The 23,811-nt window shown below is 42.1% G+C and overlaps 1 protein-coding gene and 1 long non-coding RNA gene across 2 annotated transcripts in view; one reads left to right on the top strand and one right to left on the bottom strand.

Annotated features, from left to right (window-relative positions):
- Window positions 1–23,811, top strand: part of LOC127641076 (unconventional myosin-IXb-like) — a 58,344-nt gene that overhangs the window by 24,765 nt on the left and 9,768 nt on the right. The window contains 31 exon segments of the mRNA XM_052123840.1: window positions 4,983–5,077; window positions 7,820–7,882; window positions 8,140–8,239; window positions 8,576–8,676; window positions 8,782–8,911; window positions 9,148–9,237; window positions 9,606–9,722; window positions 10,241–10,375; window positions 10,455–10,576; window positions 10,661–10,802; window positions 10,915–11,110; window positions 11,539–11,614; window positions 13,836–13,949; window positions 14,845–14,884; window positions 15,364–15,480; window positions 15,910–15,990; window positions 16,137–16,247; window positions 16,563–16,682; window positions 16,781–16,930; window positions 17,029–17,186; window positions 17,420–17,572; window positions 17,575–18,390; window positions 18,492–18,549; window positions 18,825–18,947; window positions 19,795–19,913; window positions 21,820–21,929; window positions 22,067–22,245; window positions 22,512–22,619; window positions 23,213–23,383; window positions 23,502–23,543; window positions 23,634–23,745. Coding sequence (XP_051979800.1) covers window positions 4,983–5,077; window positions 7,820–7,882; window positions 8,140–8,239; window positions 8,576–8,676; window positions 8,782–8,911; window positions 9,148–9,237; window positions 9,606–9,722; window positions 10,241–10,375; window positions 10,455–10,576; window positions 10,661–10,802; window positions 10,915–11,110; window positions 11,539–11,614; window positions 13,836–13,949; window positions 14,845–14,884; window positions 15,364–15,480; window positions 15,910–15,990; window positions 16,137–16,247; window positions 16,563–16,682; window positions 16,781–16,930; window positions 17,029–17,186; window positions 17,420–17,572; window positions 17,575–18,390; window positions 18,492–18,549; window positions 18,825–18,947; window positions 19,795–19,913; window positions 21,820–21,929; window positions 22,067–22,245; window positions 22,512–22,619; window positions 23,213–23,383; window positions 23,502–23,543; window positions 23,634–23,745 — 4,249 coding nt within the window.
- On the bottom strand, window positions 6,496–7,114 carry LOC127641077 (uncharacterized). Its single transcript, XR_007970143.1, has 3 exons — window positions 7,004–7,114; window positions 6,729–6,912; window positions 6,496–6,546 (listed from the first exon to the last, which is right to left on the bottom strand). It is a non-coding gene; the product is annotated as an uncharacterized LOC127641077 (long non-coding RNA).

Here is a 23,811-nt window from a genome sequence, read left to right on the forward strand (position 1 = left end):
ACAATAGTCTCCGTCTCCTCTTAAAACGTATTTTGTAGGGTTTAGCATGTGTTGCGACATTCAGACGGAGATTCTCCACTCGGCCCTCATACAATTTCCTCATACCCGTTGATTCTCACCGCAGCCAATCACGAAGGGATTTAAAAGACAAGTTTGGATCTGACTGCACGAGTGAAATGCTGCTGCACGTCTCACACGGCTCTTCTTGAATAATGAATGTCAAAATTATTCATGCTCATGTCAAAAAAAAGAAACCTTTATTTCACTTCTCTTTTTTTGCTGTGAATCTGATGATTTTCAGTGAATTAGTGAGGTCACATCCCTGTTTAATAGAAACTATTTTAAAGTCACTCACTTGAACCGATGCATCTTCAGTATTTAACCCTTGTGTTGTGTTTGTTTTGAGCTGATCCTGACAATTCTTAAATGATGCTTTTTAATTGGCTGACAGAAGAACGGTTTCGTTCTCATCATTTGCTAATTTGTTATCACAACAATTATATTCAGAGTTGTTAAAGTCGTAAAATACGAGATATTCATGTGTTATATATATCGATGCAAAGATCTCCGTTAGTACAATGCAAATGTGTTTCACTCAGAGCCCAAACATCAGTGTGTTTTAATGTCATACAGACACACATAAATATAATAAACAGGAGTGTCTTATTGTCATTTTGTTCTTATTACTTCTCATTAAAAATATATATATATATATATATATATATATATATATATATATATATATATATATATATAATAATACAGAATATCCCGAATCAAACAAGCCCAAACACGACAAAATATGATGAGAAGATCTGAAAATATTCCTCACAATCTCTGTATGGACCGACAATGCACAAAAGAGCGCTCAACATGTGTGTGTGTTTGAGTGAGTGTGTGTGTGTGTGTGTGTGTATATGTGTGTGTATATAAGTGTGAGTGAGTGTGTGTGTGTATATGAGTGTGTGTGTGTATATGAGTGTGTGTGAGTGAGTGTGTGTATATTGTGTGGAGCGGTAGTGTAGCAGTTAGCGCGCTGCACTACGAACCTGGTGACCCAAGTTCGATTCCCGCTCATGGCCAACACCAGTGACAATTGTCTGAACCGGTCCCGGGCCTCCCCTAGGTCGACTCAGCCTAATATGAGTACCTGGTGTGGTGTGTAAAACATCGCCACTGGGGAGACAAAGGCGGTCGGGCGTGGTGCTGGCCACCCACCCCCTCATGTAACGTTTCGGCCTTCATAGTTGCTCGCTAACAGCACTTGCCCTACAGTCTGTTAAGGCTAAATGGGGGATCTTTATCTTTGTCTTTGTTGTGTTTGAGTGAGTGTGTGTGTATGAGTGAGTGTGTGTGTATGAGTGAGTGTGTGTGTATGAGTGAGAGTGTGTGTGTTTGAGTGAGAGTGTGTGTGTATGAGTGAGAGTGTGTGTGTGTATGAGTGAGAGTGTGTGTGTATGAGTGAGAGTGTGTGTGTATGAGTGAGAGTGTGTGTGTATGAGTGAGAGTGTGTGTGTTTGAGTGAGAGTGTGTGTGTTTGAGTGAGTGTGTGTGTGTGTGTGCGAGAACGTGTGTGTGTGTGCGTGAGCGCGTGTGTGTGTGTGCGTGAGAGTGCGTGTGTGTGTGTGTGAGAGTGCGTGTGTGTGTGTGCGAGAACGTGTGTGTGTGTGCGTGAGCGCGTGTGTGTGTGTGCGAGAGCGTGTGTGTGTGTGCGTGAGCGCGTGTGTGTGTGTGTGTGAGAGTGCGTGCGTGCGTGCGCGCGCGCGAGAGTGCGTGTGCGCGCGCGAGTGCGTGCGCGCGCGTGCTTGTGTGAGTGAGTGCGCGCGTGTGTGTGTGTGAGAGTGCGTGTGTGTGTGTGAGTGCGTGTGTGTGTGAGTGCGCGTGTGTGTGTGAGTGCGCGTGTGTGTGTGAGTGCGCGTGTGTGTGTGAGAGCGCGTGTGTGTGTGACTGTGCGTGTGCGTGCGTGTGCGCGCGTGCGCGTGTGTGCGTGTGTGTGTGTGTGAACATGTCCGATGACTTTGAGCATGTAAACACTGATCACACATGTGTTCATCTAAAGGATTGTGATGCTCCTGAACACTTCGTGTATTTTATACTCTTTAATCCATTCATTTCCAATGGCCGGTCAAACAAACCAAAAAAATTAAAGAAAATTAAATGAGGCCATCCTCATTCTTGTTTCTATGTAAATTAGGGTTATTATAGATTGTGCTTCATTCACAAAAAATGTCTGATGCAATTTCACGCAAACTTCGCACAAAATGTACACTTTAATGTCGTTTCAAACCTTTACGCTGTTATCCAAACGCGACTGGCTTTAAAAGACTTTAACTGTTGCGCACGAGTCGTACGAACGACTTTTATGATGTTTTTATCAACTCAACTGTTGTTGTATAGAAAAAGGCTGCATGAAGATTCTTCAAAATGTCTCAATTTGTGCTGGAAGGGAAAAATACCAGCATTCAGAACTTTTGTTGAAATTTCATTCTGTGCTTTTCGAAGCGGGTCAAAGGTTCACAGCAAGGAATCTTAATTAGGTTAGCGCCCCTCCCCCAATCTGCTCCGCTGAAACCAGCGGCCTGTTTTTCCACTGGTGTCTGGCACAATGCCGCTCTCTTACAATGCACAGAGCCGACTTTCCCTATGGCAGGGCTTTTGTTGCCTGAGCTCGACAAACAGTATTCACATTCAGGGTTCGGGGCGGCCCTGTGCCCCCTGGCTAGGGTTGGCATTAGCCTGCGGAGGTTTCCACACCAAAGGCCCATTAATCACAGGGGCTCGGTGTCATGGGCTGTGCCATTTGTATGCAGATGGGCTCTTGCTGCAGATGACTGTCGAGAGGTGTGAATCTATATAGATCACAGTTGTGTGTTTGTAATATGAGTTCACATGTCACCTGTAGTCGCACACATTTAGGGTTTGCTTTCACACATGTTTGGAATTATGTGCATTTAAAACTGCATTAACTTGATTTGATTGTTTCAGTGTTAAACTGCAGACTCGATGGCCTTTTTTAAATCAATGCAAACACTATTTTTTCGCACATTGCTTAGAAGAAAGTATTAATTTAGAGAAACAAATGCACCTTGCTTTAATAAAACAAAAGTAAAAGCAATTTATGCATTATTTAAATATGCGTAAGCTAATATGCGCATTTTACTATGTAAACAAATGCATGAACATGCACCTTGCTTAAAATAAACAAGAAAACATCATTTATAACTTGTTAAATATATAGAAACAAACTTGCTTTAATAGAACATAGAGTGAAAAATAATGTATTCATTATATATGTATAGGGCTGCAACTAACAATTATTTTATTAATCTATTAATCGAACGATTATTCGGTGATTATTGCAACAATTAATCATTCACTATATAACTGCATTAATGACGTAACGCGTTAAATATAACCGCATTAAAGATGCAACGCGTTAAATATAACCGCATTAAAGATGTAACGCATTAAATATAACCGCATTAAAGATACAACGCGTTAAATATAACTGCATTAAAGATGCAACGCGTTAAATATAACCGCATTAAAGATGTAACGCGTTAAATATAACCGCATTAAAGATGTAACGCGTTAAATATAACCACATTAAAGATGCAACGCGTTAAATATAACCGCATTAAAGATGTAACGCATTAAATATAACCACATTAAAGATGCAACGCGATAAATATAACCGCATTAAAGACGCAACGCATTAAATATAACCACATTAAAGATGTAACGCATTAAATATAACCACATTAAAGATGCAACGCGATAAATATAACCGCATTAAAGATGTAGCGCATTAAATATAACCACATTAAAGATGCAACGCATTAAATATAACTGCATTAAAGATGCAACGTGTTAAATATAACCGCATTAAAGATGTAGCGCATTAAATATAACCACGTTAAAGATGCAACGCATTAAATATAACTGCATTAAAGATGCAACGTGTTAAATATAACTGCATTAAAGATGCAACGCGTTAAATATAACCGCATTAAAGATGTAACGCGTTAAATATAACCGCATTAAAGATGTAACGCGTTAAATATAACCGCATTAAAGATGCAACACGTTAAATATAACCGCATTAAAGCATTAAAGATGCAACTCGTTAAATATAACCGCATTAAAGATGCGACGCGTTAAATATAACCGCATTAAAGATGCGACGCGTTAAATATAACCGCATTAAAGATGCAACGCGTTAAATATAACCGCATTAAAGATGTAACGCGTTAAATATAACCGCATTAAAGATGCAACGCGTTAAATATAACCGCATTAAAGATGCGACACGTTAAATATAACCGCCTTAAAGACGCGACGTGTGAAATAAAACCACATTAAAGACGCGACGTGTGAAATAAAACCGCATTAAAGACGCGACGCGTGAAATAAAACCGCATTAAAGACTCGACGCGTGAAATAAAACCGCATTAAAGACGCGACGCGTGAAATAAATCCGCATTAAAGACGCGTGAAATATAACCGCATTAAAGACGCGACGCGTGAAATATAACCGCATTAAAGACGCAACGCGTGTAATATAACCGCATTAAAGACGTAACGCGTGAAATATAACCGCATTAAAGACGCAACGCGTTAAATATAACCGCATTAATCATTGGGGTTTCCTTTAAAGAGCTCAGCTCTATATATGTATAATACTAAACATACATATTTGACTATGAAAAAACCAAACACTTAAAAGAAACAACGAAACATTATTTATCATTTAAAATATCACAAACACACACCTTGCTTAAAAGTAACAACAAAACATTTATATTGAAGTAAAATGTATAGAAACAATTAAAATCTTGTTTTAATAAATCAGAAAATCAAATAATTTGTGGTTTATAAATGCATAATATACAAATATGCTAAAATGAGAGAGAGAGATTTAAAAACGTAATTATTTAACTACATACAATTATTTGATGTATCGTGTCTTTTACTCTTGACAGGCATTTGGCAACGCAAAGACCGCCCACAACAACAACTCCAGTCGTTTCGGAAAGTTCATCCAGGTGAATTATCTGGACAGTGGAGTCGTTCGAGGGTGAGTATATGTCCAACAAGTGTCACCTTTGTGCAGATCTTGCAGCGGGGGAATCCTTGACTTTTCAGTAAGTGACCCCCTTTGAACGTGTCGGTGAAGCTCCTCCGCTGTCACTCTATTAACTGCATAGTCACACTTCAGTTGTGTCATTTCCTGTAGTCAGGAATGAATAGAAGTGACATGTTTCTTACCCAGTAAAACTGTAGATTAGATCAATGTAGAACAACATGCATTGTTTTTAAGCTGTGGTCACGGGCAGCTGACTACATTTGCAGTCTAAAATCTAAAATCCCCATATTTTATTTGCAACCACTTTTTTGGCTGCTTTCCACTCACATGATCAGCGTAATATTTACTTAAACTTTTATCCAGCAGGTTCCCTGTAGGTTCAGCCCTGACACAGGAATGAAATCTGATAACATTCACACTTAATCATTACATTATAACTTTAAGATTTTAAGATTGTGAGTCTCATGAAAACATGTCCAGGTCATATTTCACCACGAAAATGCAACTAAAACGAATGTTACTGCATTAAAAAATACAAATCTAAAAAAGGAGATTTTCTCAAACCGTAAAGTGAAAATATCTCATTACTGTAAAGCTTTTTGTAATTGATGATATTCTTAATGATTATTCTCTAATATTTCTTTGGTGTTGCATTGTGTCGTTATTTTCATGCAAATAAAGTACATTTTCCCTAAATGATCGTTAACGTTATGTGACAATATAATGTCATTTTTTTCCCGTCAAATTGTTAATGATGTTTCCAGGAGTGTTTGTTATTCATGCTTTTGATACGTCACGAGACATCACATAAAAAATTAGCATAATTCTGATTCATAATAATGTCCAGCATCATCCAATCACGGCCAATCATGTTCAAATAAAAGGAGCGTAGGGGCTTCTGGGTGTCTCAGCGAGTATTGACGCTGACTATCACACCTGGAGTCATGACTTTGAATCCTGGGCTTGCTGAGTGACTCCAGCCAGGTCTCCTTAGCAACCAAATTGGCCCGGTTGCTAAGGAGAGTAGAGTCACATGGGGTAACCTCCTCGTGGTGGTGATTAGTGGTTCTCTCAATGGGGCGTGTGGTGAGTTGTGTGTGGATCGTGGAGAGTAGCATGAGTCTCCACATGCTGTGAGTCTCCGCGGTGTCATGCACAACGAGTCACGTGATCAGATGCGTGGATTGATGTCTCAGAAGCGGAGGCGACTGATTATCATCGTCCCATGTCTGTCAAACATGTTGAGTGATCCAAACATCATCTGCAGCCTGAAACTGAACTGTTGATCAGATTTTAGGAGTGAACGCACTTAACTGCATAGAGAGCTATAGGATGATCCCTTGCTCCCTATTTAGTGCATGACTTAACCTCCAGTGTGCTGTCTGTCTGTACTGGTCTCCGAACAGTTATAGGAGAGCTATAGGATGCTCCCTTGCTCCCTATTTAGTGCATGACTTAACCTCCAGTGTGCTGTCTGTCTGCACTGGTCTCAGAACAGTTATAGAGAGCTATATGATGCTCCCTTACTCCCTATTTAGTGCATGACTTAACCTCCAGTGTGCTGTCTGTCTGCACTGGTCTCAGAACAGTTATAGAGAGCTATATGATGCTCCCTTACTCCCTATTTAGTGCATGACTTAACCTCCAGTGTGCTGTCTGTCTGCACTGGTCTCAGAACAGTTATAGGAGAGCTATAGGATGCTCCCTTGCTCCCTATTTAGTGCATGACTTAACCTCCAGTGTGCTGTCTGTCTGCACTGGTCTCAGAACAGTTATAGGAGAGCTATAGGATGCTCCCTTGCTCCCTATTTAGTGCATGACTTAACCTCCAGTGTGCTGTCTGTCTGCACTGGTCTCAGAACAGTTATAGAGAGCTATAGGATGCTCCCTTTCTCCCTATTTAGTGCATAACTTAACCTCCAGTGTGCTGTCTGTCTGCACTGGTCTCAGAACAGTTATAGGAGAGCTATAGGATGCTCCCTTGCTCCCTATTTAGTGCATGACTTAACCTCCAGTGTGCTGTCTGTCTGCACTGGTCTCAGAACAGTTATAGAGATCTATAGGATGCTCCCTTACTCCCTATTTAGTGCATGACTTAACCTTTATGAACCTTAAAGTGAGTAAAATATAATTTCTCGCGTTTGCTGTTGATTTTGTATGACGTGGCATATTCAAAGTGCTTTGTCAAGAGTCAACAATAGAGTCATTGGTGACTAGTGCTTGTGTTCCTCTCTAAACAAATGCCATTTAAGTGTGTAATACAGTTGAGAGAGGCCAATAAAACTGATTTAAGAGTCAGTCTTGTATGTTACACTCCATTGGATGCTGGTCATTAAATGGACACTAGACTCTTGCTAATGGTCTCGATGTTAAGACTTCGGTGGTGTCATTTCGTTATGTTTCTAAGGTTATTAGATTTGCTCTTTAAAAGCGTTTAGCTGCTATTTTCAAGTCAAAAAACCTACCTGAAGGTTTGTTTACCAAGCTACTTCAATTGTTGACTTCCTGCAATTACTTACATTAGTTTTTGAGTGTTACATCCGATACACAGAGAACCAGCTGCCTAGCATTGCGAGCCACTACCTTCTTGACGCTCTTTGTCATACTGAGAGCATTGTTGAGGCCATCTGTCTCGAATGACCCTTTGATTGACATTTGAGCTCTTTGGAGTTCAGAGTTATGACAAAGAGCTCCCAGTGTCTGACGCTTTCACACTTCTATCTCGTCTTTCAGAGCTGTGGTGGAGAAATATCTCTTGGAGAAGTCTCGCTTGGTATCCAGAGAGAAGAACGAGAGGTAACCGCTTGAGAAACTGAAAAAGACTAGATCAGTATCTATGTATCTATCATTACGTCTGTTTTACACACGTAAACAGTTCTGCATCACTAACTTCACTATCAGCTCACTGTATGAGCTATTTAAGATAATCTGGTAGCAGAACTGGAAAAACTGATATGGGCACCTCCTGTAATGCGTGCGCTTAATACAAGCAGCTATATGAGTCAGTTCACACACGCAAACAATAGCCTGACTGGCCTTTCCTCCTCGTACAGGAACTATCATGTGTTTTACTACCTGCTGGTGGGCGTGTCAGAAGAGGAGCGGAGAGAATTCAAACTCCTGCAGCCTGAACAATACTTCTACCTCAAGCAGGTGAACACCTCAGTCTTCAGAAAGTCCTCGATGTTCCCACATCATTAGTGGGGCTATCTAAAGCAGCTATCATAATTTCCTTGGCAACGGCACAGAAACATCCTGTCTCCCACCCACAACATTAGCATTGTTGTGGCTAGTTCTTCAAGGGCAAGCAACACTACAAATGCACTTTTGATTTTTGATCACTCACATTCAGTTCAAGATAAAACGTTTTTACGAGAAATGTGTTGATGTAGACATGGCGCTTATTAATAGATATTTGCCATTTCTTATAAAAGCATGTCAATTGTAATGGTTTTAAATATATATATATATATATATCTCTGCTTGCAGCAAAACTTTACAATAGAAGATGCGGACGACTTGCGGCACGACTTTGAGCGACTGCAGCAGGCCATGGAGATGGTCGGCTTCCTACCGGCCACCAAGAGACAGTTAGTAGATTTGTCAAACCACAAAACCTGATCAGTGTGTTCAACGGTCTCCAAGGAGTAAAATAAGTCTCTGAGATGTTACATTTGTTGTTGTGTTTCTTGTAGGATATTCTCTGTCCTGTCAGCCATCTTGTATCTGGGTAACGTGACGTACAGTCAGAAGCCAACAGGCAGAGAAGAAGGTCTGGACGTGGGACCTCCAGAGGTTCTTTCCACCCTTTCGGACCTTCTAAAGGTAAATGCGGTCATACTTGGTGGGGGTATGACCAAAATCTTATATCACGCTATGAACCTGCTCTGAATAACGTAAATCAGTCCTGTTCATTGATATAGTTGCATATACATCTCCCACGGTTATAGCAAAATCTCTACCGATTGACACATTTCTAATGTCTCACAATGCGGTCCAGGGCTACGTGTTTTGATCATATGTTGTGACTTGTGCATGTTACTTACTTTGTTTTCTCTCAGGTTAAAGAGGAGATGTTGGTGGAAGCTCTCACCAAGAGGAAAACGGTGACCGTCAACGACAAACTTATTCTGCCCTACAGTCACAGTGAGGTAAGCACATCCATTTTGATTCGCTGCTCTCTCTACGTGTTTTATCGAAACTTTCAGATTTTTTGTGGCTAACTAGGGGCGGCTGTGTCTCAGTTGGTAGAGCGGGTCGGCCACTAATCGCAGGGTTGGTGGTTCAATTCCCGGCCCACATGACTCCACATGCTGAAGTGTCATTGGGCAAAACACTGAACTCCAAGTTGCTCCCAATGGCAGGCTAGCACCTTACATAGCAGCTCTGCCGCCATTGGTGTGTGAATGGGTGAATGAGACGCAGTGTAAAGCGCTTTGAATACCGTTAAGGTTAAAAAGGCGCTATATAAGTGCAGACCATTTACCATTTTACCATAACTTGCTGGCTTTTCCTTTAGGCAATCACGGCACGAGACTCCATGGCGAAGTCGCTCTACAGTGCCCTGTTTGACTGGATTGTCCTGCGAATCAATCACGCATTGCTTAATAAGAAAGACATGGAGGAGTCTGTTTCGGTAAGACATGCTTTGCAGCACAAGCTTGGAGAAGAGATTTAGCAGCATGTTGTTTTTTTAATATGAAAACTGTACATGTAGTCTTGTAGGAATGATCTTGGTGTGATGAGGAGTGGTGGTGGCGTAGTGGGCTAAAGCACATAACTGTTAATTAGAACTGTTCAGAAGGTCGCTGGTTTGATCGCCACGGCCACCACCATTGTGTCCTTGATTAAGGCACTTAACTCCAGGTTGCTCCGGGGGGATTGTCCCTGTAATAAGTGCACTGTAAGTCGCTTTGGATAAAAGCGTCTGCCAAATGCATAAATGTAAATGTAAATATCTTCTTTACCAAATGAGCGCACATGAACAACGCCACAATGGTGTAATTACCATTGTGAATTTTTCTTAAAGTACTCCCTTAATAGGTTAATAGGGCGATAGGCTTATGCGCCAAAACATATTTTTTACATTATTCTCTGTAGCAACGCAAAAAAACTCTCGGTTAAATTCTTTTAAAATTCTTTGCATTATTTCAGTGTTTGTCTATTGGTGTGCTTGATATCTTTGGCTTCGAAGACTTCGAGACCAACAGCTTTGAGCAGTTCTGCATCAACTACGCTAACGAGCAGCTTCAGTATTACTTTAACCAGCACATCTTTAAACTTGAACAGGTTAGTGAGCTCTTCAAAAATCTTCCTAAACTCTTTTCCTGTGGTCATTTGAATTATTTATGGTCCATTTGATCTATAGGAGGAGTATCAGCTAGAAGGCATCACCTGGCACAACATTGACTACACCGATAATGTCGGGTGTATTCACCTGGTCAGCAAGAAACCCACTGGACTCCTGTATTTACTTGATGAGGAGAGCAAGTAAGACCACTTTCACCACAACCTCACTTCATTTACCTTACAGTAAATTTGTCATTTGTGTTTACATATTCTTTTTCTTTGGAGTTTTCCTCACGCCACTGATAAAACCTTGCTGGCGAAGTTCAAACAACAGCATCAACAGAACTCTTACTTTGTGGCTACTCCAGTGATGGAACCAGCCTTCGTTATCCGCCACTTCGCTGGGAAGGTCAAGTACCAGATTAAGGTAACGGCACTAACACAACAGCGCTAAAATTATATTTACAATTCTGTTTTGATGACACATAAATGACACACTCAAGTGTTCAAGGGCCAAAATGTTGCTTGTAAACATATAGGACTTCCGTGAGAAGAACACGGATCACATGCGGCCGGATATCGTGGCCTTATTGCGCAGCAGTGACCGAGCATACGTCCGCCAGTTGATCGGAATGGATCCTGTGGCGATGTTTCGTTGGGGAATTCTTCGTGCCTCCGTTCGTGCCCTGGCCGCCTTCAACGAAGCAGGACGCCGCTGGGCAGCCAAGACTGCTGGTAAGCCATGGAGCGTTTTTAAGGACCTTTCAAGATTAGCTTGAGATTGGTCCAAAACTTTGGATTTTTGGGCTCTAAGTCTAAATCAGTAGGTGTTAATTATAGCATTCATGTGAGGAAGCTCCCCATTGACGCAAACAGTCATATTTAGAAGTATTTTAAGATGATTAAGAAGGGGTATAAAAACAAGTGAGTAACCATTTTTTGCAAGAAGTCCTGGGTAGAGTTAAGGCTGCAATAAATGATGGATAATCAATAAAAAGTAATCAATTCATGTTTTCTACACCATTTTCTCTAAATAAACCAACTATTTGCCAACTCTTGCATTGATTTGCTACTAAAGTTTGTCTTAACGTCGGGTGGATTGTGTCGTAGCATGTCGAAATAAAGCTGTTACCACTGTGTTTTCGATGTAAATGTATGTACAGGTGTGGTGAGACCAAACTCCAGAGTACCACTCGGGGAGCTGCAGAGAGCAAATGTGCCCATTGAGAGGATGTACCGGTAAGATCTTAACACAGACTGCTCTACATAGTGGAGAGAAAGAGAGAAGGAAGTGTTGTGAGGAACTCGATCTCTTGCTGTCCTTTCGTTGCCTTTGTGTAGCAGGTGATCATGTGACCACGCTCTCTCCATAACAGGCACATTGCAGGACGGTTGAAGTCATCGCAAACACTCGAGCCAATATTGACTAGGGCTGTCAGTTTAACACGTTATTTCTGTACAATCAATTATAAAAAGGCCATTAAAGATTTTACTCATATACAGTAATCATGACCAGTACGTATATGCCGTAATAATGAATTGTATTAACATTGGAGTGATTCTTGCTTGAAGTACCACCTAAAGGCATAGCACATTTTTGCGAATTGCTTTTACAAGTAACGTACCTAGCCAATCCACACTACACGAACTTGAATTTTTAATGCGTAATGTCTTTGAATGATGTTAATTTGGGGTCAGCAAGTGTTAATATATTCAAATAAATGTGGTTAATCATATGTAATTCGATTGACATTTTTAATTGATTGACAGCCCTAGTTTTCACACACATCTACTGCAGTTTGGTTATTGGACCCGGTTGGTCAAGGTTTGCAAAGATGCGTATTCCTGCAATGTCCCTATGCTTTTCCTCAGGTGTTTGTTAAAGGGATATTTTACCCAAAAACTAAAGGAAATGTTTAACTGAATATTAGCATAAGTCACAATTCTCTATAATTTCATATTTCCTCCATGTAATGGTAAGGAAGTTTCCTTTTGTGTTCCCCAGAAGAAAGTAATACCGGAAAAGCATGAGTTTGAGGAAATGATAAACAGCATTTTAGTTTTTGGGTGAACTATTCCTTTTAAGGGTTTCCCTCAGTTTCTGATCTGTGATCAGTTTCACCAAAGATTAGCAATATGGTTAATGAAGCTGGTCATAGATGAGCATCTGCTGGTGGCGTTCGCCCTCGAGTGACTGTGTGTGTGTGTGGTGTTTATTCTCTACAGCCTTGCTCCTATTCTTGATTTCTCCTTTGATCACTCAGAGGAGCGCCCTCTAGAGGCATTTGAGGACATCTTTGCTAGTTATGAGAGTAAGAAGTAAGTGGACTTGAGTGGAACATTGAGGTCAGACAGGGAGAGCTTGGCAGCTCGGGGAGGCTGGATTTCTGGTATTCTGAGCAAACTCAAATACCACATTCATAGGTTCACAAAATCCAGAAGTGAGCAGTGTGAGCTATTCTTTCTTTATGCGATCAAAGGGAAAGCCAGAGTTTGCATGAACCTGTTTTGGGAGCTTTTGAGGTTTATTAAGTGAGAAGGAAACTATAAAGTGTCCTTTTAAAGACTTTTATTATAGATGAGGGTTCCCTTCCTGATTTAAGAAGGCACTGTTAGCATTGCGTACCCAGCCTCCACTGAGAGTCCAACTTGTTTGACCTCCTGTAGTTCTGAACTGGACGGTAAGTGAACCAGTGCATGAATTCAGGCCTTCACAGAGTGACATCTCCACCCCCGTTTAACACGCCGTCAGGTTCAAACTAGAGTAACGCCAGCATGAAGTCACCACTGAAGCTTAATTTTCTTCAGTGCATGTGCACTGCACTCACACAATGACACAAGTGTTCAAAGAGCATTTTCATTTGAAGTTTAAACAAATAGTTCACCCAAAAATTACATTTCTGAAAGTCACGTCATTTCAAACCGACCAAAAAATTGTAACATATTGTTTTCTTTTCCGTGCTCTTGCCCATCCAATTACGTACAATGAACGGACTGAAATTTTCAAGCTTGAAAAAAGGAACATGGATCATAGAATTGGTCCATACATCTGGTACTACAGAAGTCATTTCGGAAACCGGCCAAACTTTCGTCCTGAGTTGAACTAGACAACCGTGCCAGTCCAATTTGTGAAACAATCTCTCAGACCTGTTTTTGGAACCGGTTCTACCCATAAATTGGGCATTGGGCTACTTCTGTCAATGGATGGGCAAGAGCATGGAAAACAATCTTTAAATTCTTTTTGTAGTGCATTTTAAGAGTTTCCATTTTTGGGTGAACGATCCTTTTACCCATCCCTTTCTTGTACACACAAGGTGGAGGGTGTTTGCTTTTCCCAAAGTCTAATGACAACATTTTGGTGTTGGGTTCCTGTCCTTTTCCTTCTCCACCCTATTACCTCACTTCCTCTGTTTCCCCCCCTCACTCTCCCACAATGCACCTCTACTCCGGGCTCAATCAGGGACATGCATGCCCAAATCATCAACTCCATTAAGGACTTGCAGCTGGATGGGGAAGATCCACGCAAGCTGCTGCAGTCCTGGGGTCGCCTACGGTTCCCACGCCACGCCCTCCAGTGAGTTTGAATGCCAACTCTCCGCTGGCCCAGAATTGATTTGTCCACCTCGCCAACCCTTGATGCCTTGACATCAGTTGGCATCAAAATCAATGCTTGAGACTCTTTACTCAACTTAGTTCCTTGAAAAACCTTCCCTGCTCCTGAACTTTAACCATATTTGAAGTGTTACTTGTCGGCTAGCCATGATTTACTGCATTACCCCAACTGACCTAACCCTGCTTTAATAAAACCCATCTAACAAGTACGGTAATTATTTTTAGATGGCTCCCTGTAGCTTCTAGCAGTGCATGTTGAAGGAATGGCGAGTTTATGAGCTGAAAACAATGTGATCTTCATTAGCGAGCTAGCTCGGAATATTATCCACATGCTAACATGAGCTGCATGAGCTTAATGGTTCCTGAGACCCACCAGTCTTTAATGTTTTATGAGGTGTGGAAAGCTGCAAAATAATTGCTTAAATAGACTACAGACATCAAATCCATTTCAATAACAAGACTGGTCCTCTTTAGTAGCCAGACTATATATATATATATATATATACACATTCCTCCCTCTCTTGCTGTTCCCATCTCCTCCGAATCCATTTTTGCCTCTATTTAACCCATTTTCTGCATCGTTGGACGTTTGCTGTAGCACACTCTAATGTAGGCATTCATTGACCAAAAAGTCTTTCAGACACTGCTTTCAGAAATCCAATTGACTCTTTCCGCATCTTCGAAGCGCGTCTCGCGCATTCCCTATTCGTCAAATGAGACGAACTAGCTTTCTCTAGTGTAGGTGCCCTTACTTGCATCCCACCAGCCAGTGCATGACTCAATATACTAACACGCCACATCCCTTCTTTTCTTATTTCAACAACTCATCAACGCTCTCACTCCTTTTCTCCCTACAGGAAAAACAAGAGCCCCAAGAGCAAGCAGCTCATTCCCAAGGTAAAGCTTCAGCGTAATGAATGGTGCCTATGGAATGCATTTATCAGAAATTACGTAATTATCGAAGATATTTTTCATCTAGTGGGACAGTGAGTTTTAGTATGCACGACACATCAGTGCACCTGATTCCAAAGAAAACAAATGTTTGTCTTCATTGGCGTTGACCAAATCGTAATAACTTCACATCGCATTGGTTGCATGAATTAAATTCATTGTATATCTGGACAGCACCTTTAAATTGTTAACATTTGCACCACAGCTTTTCCCCATTTGTGAAAGTGTAAAGTATAGCCATGATTGTTTATGACTTTCCGTTACATGTGCTGTACTGAGTAAATGTTTTGAAGACTCATCGGCTGAAGCTCAGGCTGGAATAAGATTTTCCATGTTTTAATGTATCCAAGTCTTTCAGAAGCCAAAAGAAAGTATTTATGTGTGAGAGACTCATAGTCTCTGTTTTTGTGTGCTTTTTGTGGCAGAACTTGTTGGACTCTTGTTCGCTGAAGTTCGTAGTAAGCCTCCTGGACCGCACGTCCAAGTCTCTGCTGCATCTACACAAGAAGAAACGTCCTCCCAGCATCAGTGCCCAGTTTCAAGTAAAAATACAACCAGAATTTGATTTAAGCCTGGCTGTTCATGTCAAGTTTGGTTGTTCAGCTTCAAAAACAAAAGCTCTGTTCCAAAACCTAGTGAGATGACTATTTAGCCAGCATGTTAAGACATCATAGGTGCGCTCTTGACAAAATGGTTGTTCGAAAATGTAGCCTACTCGATGATGACGCTGCTTGCTTTGGTTTCACCAAATTCTAAGGCAGTATGCGTGCTGCCTTAGAAGGCAGCCACCTTTGTAGACATCAAGGCAGCTCACTAGGTTTTGGAACAGCTTAAAATGAAGTCAGGATATTTTGAAGCACTAAAGTTAAAATGCTAAGAGTATTAAAGACTCAAATGGTTGTAGTGGGTAGAAGGCATCATGTGACGTTCTCTGCTGTTCTTAAGTACTATGATCCCTCTCTATCTTGTAGACGTCTCTAAGTAAACTGCTGGAGACACTGGGGAAGGCTGAACCGTTCTTCATCCGATGCCTCCGCTCCAATGCGGAGAAGGTACAAAACTATGTCCTCATCCTCGTCACACTTGCCTGTCATTAGAATGTTATTTATCCCTAACGCTGTAGAAATGTTTTGGAGACGTGTGCTGTTTTAAGTTGTTGTTTAAGCCAGATATCTTCCTTTGTGTTTTTGAAATTCAGAAGGAAATGTGTTTCGATGAGGCACTCATTGTGCAGCAGCTGCAGTACACAGGCATGTTGGAAACGGTGCGCATTAGGAGGTCAGGCTATGGAGCCAAATACACCTTTCAGGTACATTTGTTATGACCTATCCAGAGATTTACTCCATTGGTTGATGTTAATAAACTTATAGTTGGAATGGAGTTTGTGATATGCATCAGGTTAATGTTTAACGACTTACAATTTATTTTCCTAGCTGACGATAAAGCAACACAAGTCATATCTAAAGACTTGGCTAAAGGTGGCTAAAGAGGTTTTGAATTGGGTCTATAAGCAACCCTCCCAAACACAGCATAGCAACATTCCCACAACACGCTAGCATTGAATGGACAAGCACCACTCTATACCATTTGTATCAATGAACAAATCACTTTTTCTGTATGATAGGAGTTTATTGAGCAGTTCCGTGTGTTGCTGCCAAAGAATGCTACATCCCTGGAGGACATTTCATCTCTGTTACACAAGCTCGGCTTTGACAACACTACCTACCAGATTGGAAAAACCAAGGTCTGATTTCTCTCCTTTGCACCCCCAAAGTCTTTATTTGACAATATCTGAAGTTGCCTCTTGACATGCTCATCTGGTTCAAATGTCTTTATCTGCAGGTGTATCTGAAAGAACTTGAAAGGCAAACGCTTCAAGACATCCTGCACAAAGATGTCATGCACAAAATAATTTTCTTGCAGCGCTGGTTCCGAGCTAAAATGGAGAGGTGGGATTTCATTAGAATGAGAGAAGCAGCCATCTTGATTCAGGTATCTCAGAAAGGTTTTTTTAGCATTTGTGTGACTTGTCTCTATAGTGTTAAAGGCATATGTACTTGGGTAATACATTTGATTGACCTTGTCTACAGCGCTCGTGGCACAGGTACCGCAGGGAGAAGTTCTACAAAGCGGCAGTTCTTATCCAGGCAGCATGGAGAGGCACCAAACAGAGAGCTGAATATAGAAATGCACGAGCCTCCGTCACAAAGATACAGGCACTTACAAGAGGCCAATCAGCTCGTAAACGGTAGGCCCTTAAACAAGTTAAGTCAACATGAAGTCTAATTTGACCCTATATCTTTAATTCATTGTTTTGGTACAGTAGGGCTGAGCAGGCTAACCGGTAATGTTTTGTTCAGTTAAAATACATCATATTAGAGATGAAAAATTGTTTCATGTTGCATTTTCATAAATGTAAAAAGTTTCTGTAGCTGTTTTTAAGAGCCAACCATCAGTGAGTTTTGAATTTGGTCTTGCTAGGTACCACTTCCTGAAGGAAGATAAGAGGAAGCGGGAGGAAGAGGAAGCTCGACAGAGGAAAGAGGAGGAAAAGGCCGCAATGCGTGCCAAGGAAGCTGAAGAGGCAGCAAGGCGAGCGAAAGAAGCGAAGCGGAAGCCAGACGACTCAAAGAGGTAGAGGAAACGGCTAGAAGACAGAGAGAAGAGGCTGAGCGGCAAGCTGCAGAGAAGCGAGATAAGATGGCACTACAACCAGCAGTACTGGGCAAGAAGCCGGACAATGGGACTTTAGTGCTAGAGCACCAAGATAAGACTCCAGTGGATGTTGAGTTTGAAGATAAGGTCAGAGCCCATGTCCAGGTCTCAAAAGAGCAAAAAGATTTGGAAAAGATTCCTCAAGTTGAGGCTGGCCCTCATCCTGAGATAAAGGAACACCAGAAGCAATATGAGAACGAATCTTCTCCACAACCCAAAGAGGAAGTTACACCAGCTAAACCGAACCAAACCAGACCACCTTCACTCTCCAAAGTCCAATCATCCAGTCAAGAAAAACGAGAGCTGAGGAGGCAACGTGGCCTAGAGCACAGCCAACGAGAGAGCCAACGGGCGGCTTCAGTGGCTAAAGATGATACTTCCTTCAAGAGCAAAACTCTTGAGAGTCCTGGTAAAGCAGAGAGCAAGTTGAAGTTGCGGGCAGACAGCAAAGAGTTGGATCAATACACATTTGTCGCTTGGAAAGGGGAGAAGGTGAAGAAGGACACCAAAGATGTCCCACCAGGACATGTTCGGCCCTCAACTTTACCCTTGGATATACCTTCTTCTGGACCTGGAAGAAATGGCTACAGTGACCCAGCCATCATTGAACAAAGCAAACATTCTCATGCCAATGAAGAGGCCAATTGGAGGAAAGAACCCCTTAGAAGCAACACTCAGCCTGAGAACCTTATAGCAGGACCACACAGTCTAGAGGACAAAGGCATCAAATCTCTCCAGTATGACTTTCTATATTGTCCTACTATAGTTTGATCTTCTCTGTACTTTCCTTCTTATCCCTAATACTTTGTTCCCTTCTGCTTTTCCCAATGTCCTCCAGGAATCGAGGGATCTCTATGTCACTTGATGATGTCTCCAGAATAGGTGCAGCATCACAGGTAACACTTCAACTTGTTAACGCAATGAAGGAATACGCCAATTCTCTGCTTTGTAGTCTGGATTGATCCCAGTTGTTGGTTAAAGTAGTTAGTACTAGGCAACAGTCAGTTTAAGTTCCACTGCAAGCTTGCCATGAGGCTAATTTCTCTCGATACTGGAACTCTATGCTAAGTTGCCCTTTTCAGCCAATCTACTATTCGGGGAACACATATGTGGTGGTTTAGGTTTATAAATGTGATGTTCACTTGAGTTTATGTTTCTCTGGCTGATTCAGGGCAAAGCTCGTCAAAGACGCAGAAGGCTTGCCCTTGCACGTATCTGTTTGCCCATTAAAAGTGTTGAAATGGAAGATGCAGAATACTCGTCTTTACCTTTATCCACCATGACTCCACAGCAGGTGTTGTATTGCAGCCTGACATTAGATTCCAGGCATGGAAGCTACGGTGTGTGGGCTGTTGGTGCATTAAAGGCTTGAAATAATGGAGGGGTTGCAGATATATTGAACTCATCCTCCAAAGAGCGAAAGGAACCTGTGCTGGTGCAACCCAAAGGCCTTTAATCTTTTTGTTATCCTGAATAATCAATCTTGCACCCCCTAAAGTAATAATGTCAAATGTTGTCCTGTCAGAACTCATTGTTGCATTACCTATACATTACCTGTTGGTAAATATCAGTGCAAACCCCTTTCAGGGAAAAGCATAACTGCAGTTTAGGAGATTTTAAAAGCTGCAGGATAACACACAGTCTAATGTCTGACAAGTCAGATAATTTCAGACAGATTTCCTTGATATGAATAATTTTGGACTTTTCACTTTCCATATTTCTTTTGCAAAAATCCATCTTGAGGTGCTGTAATTTGTAGGGTAACTAACAATCCTTAACCTTCTATATTTACCCAGTTTGGGATAATTAAGGGAAAGCTCATTGCTAATTCACTGGGTCATATTAACTTTCTAAATGTGGACTGTACAGGAGGAAGGAATGTATGTCTTTGTGCCATTGCTATCTAATCGACTGAAACCGTTGCATTACTGTATACTTGATAAGTGCTTCTCAGCTGGTGAGTCATGGACCAAAAATGAGTCGCTGGTCTGTTCTGATTGGGTTGTGGACTGCTTGTCCCACTTAATGTCCAATGTGAAATCTAAGTCCTGAAGCAAAACCAGTTGAGAACCATTGTGCTAGACTGTGCTGTACACAATTCAGTATTCAGACATTTGTTGCATTGATGAATGTTGGTGCAGACACAGTCCCGTACCGAGGTCGGTCCAGATGGGGCAAAGGTCAGCAGCCTGAAGGAGCGAATCCAGGACAGCCACGGACAGCACGAGGTATTGCCTGTCCAGCCATCGACCCCAGAGAGGTATGGTACTACCTACCAGTTTTAAGGCTTGATTTATTCCTTAGCCTTATCTGAAGATTGTCTCTCTCTCAAAGAGATGAACCCAAATACAGTACATATTCTTATCTCTAGTAGAAGGCAGTCACACAGGAAATGTAACTCACAATGCGGCCCCTGGCTTACATCATCAGTGCTCATACATCTGACTCCTGATATAGGTTCCTCACTCCCTTATATAGATGCAATGCATCTGCTGTGGGAGAAGAGAGATTCCTGAAATTCCATACTCTGTGCACAGTTATGCACTCAATGAGTGTTTTGATAGAGGCATACCTTGTCTAATAAGACCTCCCATCCTGCAGCTCTGTTATTTACAGTGCATCCGCAAAGTATTCACAGCGCTTCACTTTTTCCACATTTTGTTATGTTACAGACTTATTCCAAAATGGATTAAACTCATTATTTTCCTCAAAATTGTACAAACAATACCCCATAATGACAACAATGACAAGCAAATTTATTAAACATAAAAAATGAAACAAATCACTTGTACATAAGTATTCACACCCTTTGCCATGACACTCAAAATTGAGCTCAGGTGCATCTTGTTTCCATTGATCATCCTTGAGATGTTTCTACAGCTTGATTGGGGTCCACCTGTGGTAAATTCAGTTGATTGGACATTATTTGGAAAGGCGCACACCTGTCTATATAAGGTCCCGCAGTTAACCGTGCATGTCAGAGCACTAACCAAGCCAAACCCACCCCAAACCCCTCGCTCAACAACTTTTGGGCATGAACAACAAATGCCCCCAACCCCCCCACCCTCAACAACTTTTGGGCATGAACAACAAATGCCCCCAACCCCCCCACCCTCAACAACAACCTTTGGGCATGAACAATAAATGCCCCTAACCCCCCCACCCTCAACAACAACTTTTGGGCATGAACAATAAATGCCCCCCCACCCTCAACAACTTTTGGGCATGAACAACAAATGCCCCCCACCCTCAACAACGACTTTTGGGCATGAACAACAAATGCCCCCAACCCCCCACCCTCAACAAGAACTTTTGGGCATGAACAACAAATGCCCCCAACCCCCCCACCCTCAACAACAACTTTTGGGCATGAACAACAAATGCCTCCAACCCCCACCCTCACAACAACAACTTTTGGGCATGAACAACAAATGCCCCCAACCTTCCCACCCTCAACAACAACTTTTGGGCATGAACCACAAATGCCCCCAAACCCCCCACCCTCAACAACTTTTGGGCATGAACAACAAATGCCCCCAACCCCCCCACCCTCAACAACAACTTTTGGGCATGGACCACAAATGCCCCAACCCCCCACCCTCAACAACTTTTGGGCATGAACAACAAATGTCCCCAACCCCCCACCCTCAACAACAACTTTTGGGCATGAACCACAAATGCCCCCAACAACTTTTGGGCATGAACAACAAATGCCCCCAACCCCCCACCCTCAACAACAACTTTTGGGCATGGACCACAAATGCCCCAACCCCCCCCCAACAACTTTTGGGCATGAACAACAAATGCCCCCAACCCCCCCAACCTCAACAACTTTTGGGCATGAACAACAAATGCCCCCAACCCCCCCACCCTCAACAATGTTTGGGTGGAGGGGGGCCCTTAGAGGTAATTGGCCCCAGGGCCTTTGCAAGTCATAATCCGTCCCTGTCACTTTGGATAAAAGGGTCTGCCTAATGAATAAATGTACAAAAAGCAACTGTTGGTGGTGCCAGAGGACCAAAAAAAAAGAAAGACCAAAATTGTCACTAGGGATATTGTGACTGACCCTCGTTAGCTGTATGTTTCTAAAGCCTGCCATAGACTCTCAGTCTAAAGAGTAATAATGAGAGTTCAATCTTTTTTAATGCTACATTTTGGTTCATTAGGACAACCGGGTTCTTCAGAAAGATCCTTAAGAAGCGGCCACATAAAGAAGCTCAAACCCCAGAAGATGGAGACTTCATGCTGGCTTCAGTTTTGGATGAAAGAGAAGGTAGCAGTCCTTCGTCCGTTATATTCACTTCAGAAATTGACATGACACTTCCAGGTCTGGAAATATAATTCCCAAGACCGTGGAAACATCATTCATATCAATGTAACTTTATTAATTCTTCCCCAAATTCTTTTACACAGCCGTCTCTCAATCACGCTCGCATCATCCTAAGGCTCATGCTGTCCGGCTGGGTCAGACACCCAGCATCATGATCAGTCACTCAGCGCCTCGTGCCTCCGAACAGTGGAACGCCTCACTGAACCGCATCATCACCAATGCCAATGAGCTACGCCACCTCGATGAGTTCCTGGGCAATCAGGTCTGAAAGCTGAAGAATAGATATGACTTCAAGATGTATTTTAGTGGTTTATTGAATCATTGAAACTGTTAAAGGACCAGCATCCACCAACTACAAATAGCAAGTAGCATGCTTCACGACTTCCTAAAATAAAGCCTTTTGGCCCCCAAAAGCTCATTGAGTCATTTCTTGTGGTCATTTAATATGCTTTAAATTGTGTTTAGTATACTTTGAAAATACGACAGGTTCTGGGTCCTCTCAGACTCGTTCTCTCTCTTGCGTTGTAGGTAAATGACCTGCGCTCACGTGGAAAGCAGCTGTCAGGAACGGAGCACATCTTTATCACTGCGACCATGCAATTCAGAGAAATCATCAAGGGAATGTATTCAATCTCTGTGAGTAGAGCTTTTATAATCCACATGCTGTAAAACTGGAGTATAGCCCACATACTCAAACACCGTCCTAACCAGGTGTGATGCCATCCTTGCTGAACATTAAACACTTTGCAATGCAACAAAATAAGAGCCTTTAGCCATTCTTCATGTGTCTGTTTTTCATGCTTGCATGATTTGCAACATTAATTAGTGTTATTTGCCTAGCAACTGCAAAGTAATGTAAACTAAACACTAAGCAGTGTACTATAAAACACTCATCGTAGCTACTTATAGCCAAGCCCTAGCAACTAATCACAACTAATTGGGCGGCTGTGGCTCAGTTGGTAGAGCGGGTCGGCCACTAATCGCAGGGTTGGTGGTTCGAATCCCGGCCCACACGACTCCACATGCCGAAGTGTCCTTGGGCAAGACACTGAACCCCAAGTTGCTCCCAATGGCAGGCTAGCGCCTTACATAGCAGCTCCGCCGCCATTGGTGCATGAGTGTGAGTATGGGTGAATAAGACGCAGTGTAAAGCGCTTTGAATACCGTTGAGGCTTAAAAAGGCGCTACATAAGTGCAGACCATTTACCATTAATTTCCTCTTCCCTCAGAAACCTCAGACCGGTTATAAGGCTTTGATGAACTGTTATCAGAAAAAAGTGATCGTTTTGGCTGGAGAGAAGCAGAAGGGTGAAGTGCCACTGGTGGTCAATCTGTTCCAGTCTGTTCTAGATGGATTCATCAGAGCCGAGATCAAGAAAGAAGAGGCCGAACCAACCAAGGTGAAAGTTCGCCATCTGTTTCTATACTTGATTTTGATGAATGTAACTATTGTTGACAACTTCAGCAGTGCTTGCAAACATCATGACTTACCTTTACCTTGGGTCAAATGTGTTGCAGCCCCCCAAAAATCGCAAGATGCGACGGAAGAAGGATAAGAGCGTAAGTATTTCTGTTGGTAACATAACCATCCTTTCAGGCCAAAACTGATGAAGAATTTTGAGGAAATTGAAATATTTTGTCTGGGTTTAGTTGGAGAATCCATTGGATCACGTGTTTACACACTACCAAGTGAACATCATGCAGTCGTGCGATCAGTGCACGTCCTATATTTGGGGCATGGAGAAGGCCTACATGTGCAGCTGTGGGTTTGTAATACGTCCCTTATGATTGGCCTCTCTTTTGTCTGAGGGCACCATGTGACTGTCTT

Source organism: Xyrauchen texanus, chromosome 50, assembly GCF_025860055.1.
Source record: "Xyrauchen texanus isolate HMW12.3.18 chromosome 50, RBS_HiC_50CHRs, whole genome shotgun sequence".
Classification (NCBI taxonomy): Eukaryota; Metazoa; Chordata; class Actinopteri; order Cypriniformes; family Catostomidae; genus Xyrauchen; species Xyrauchen texanus.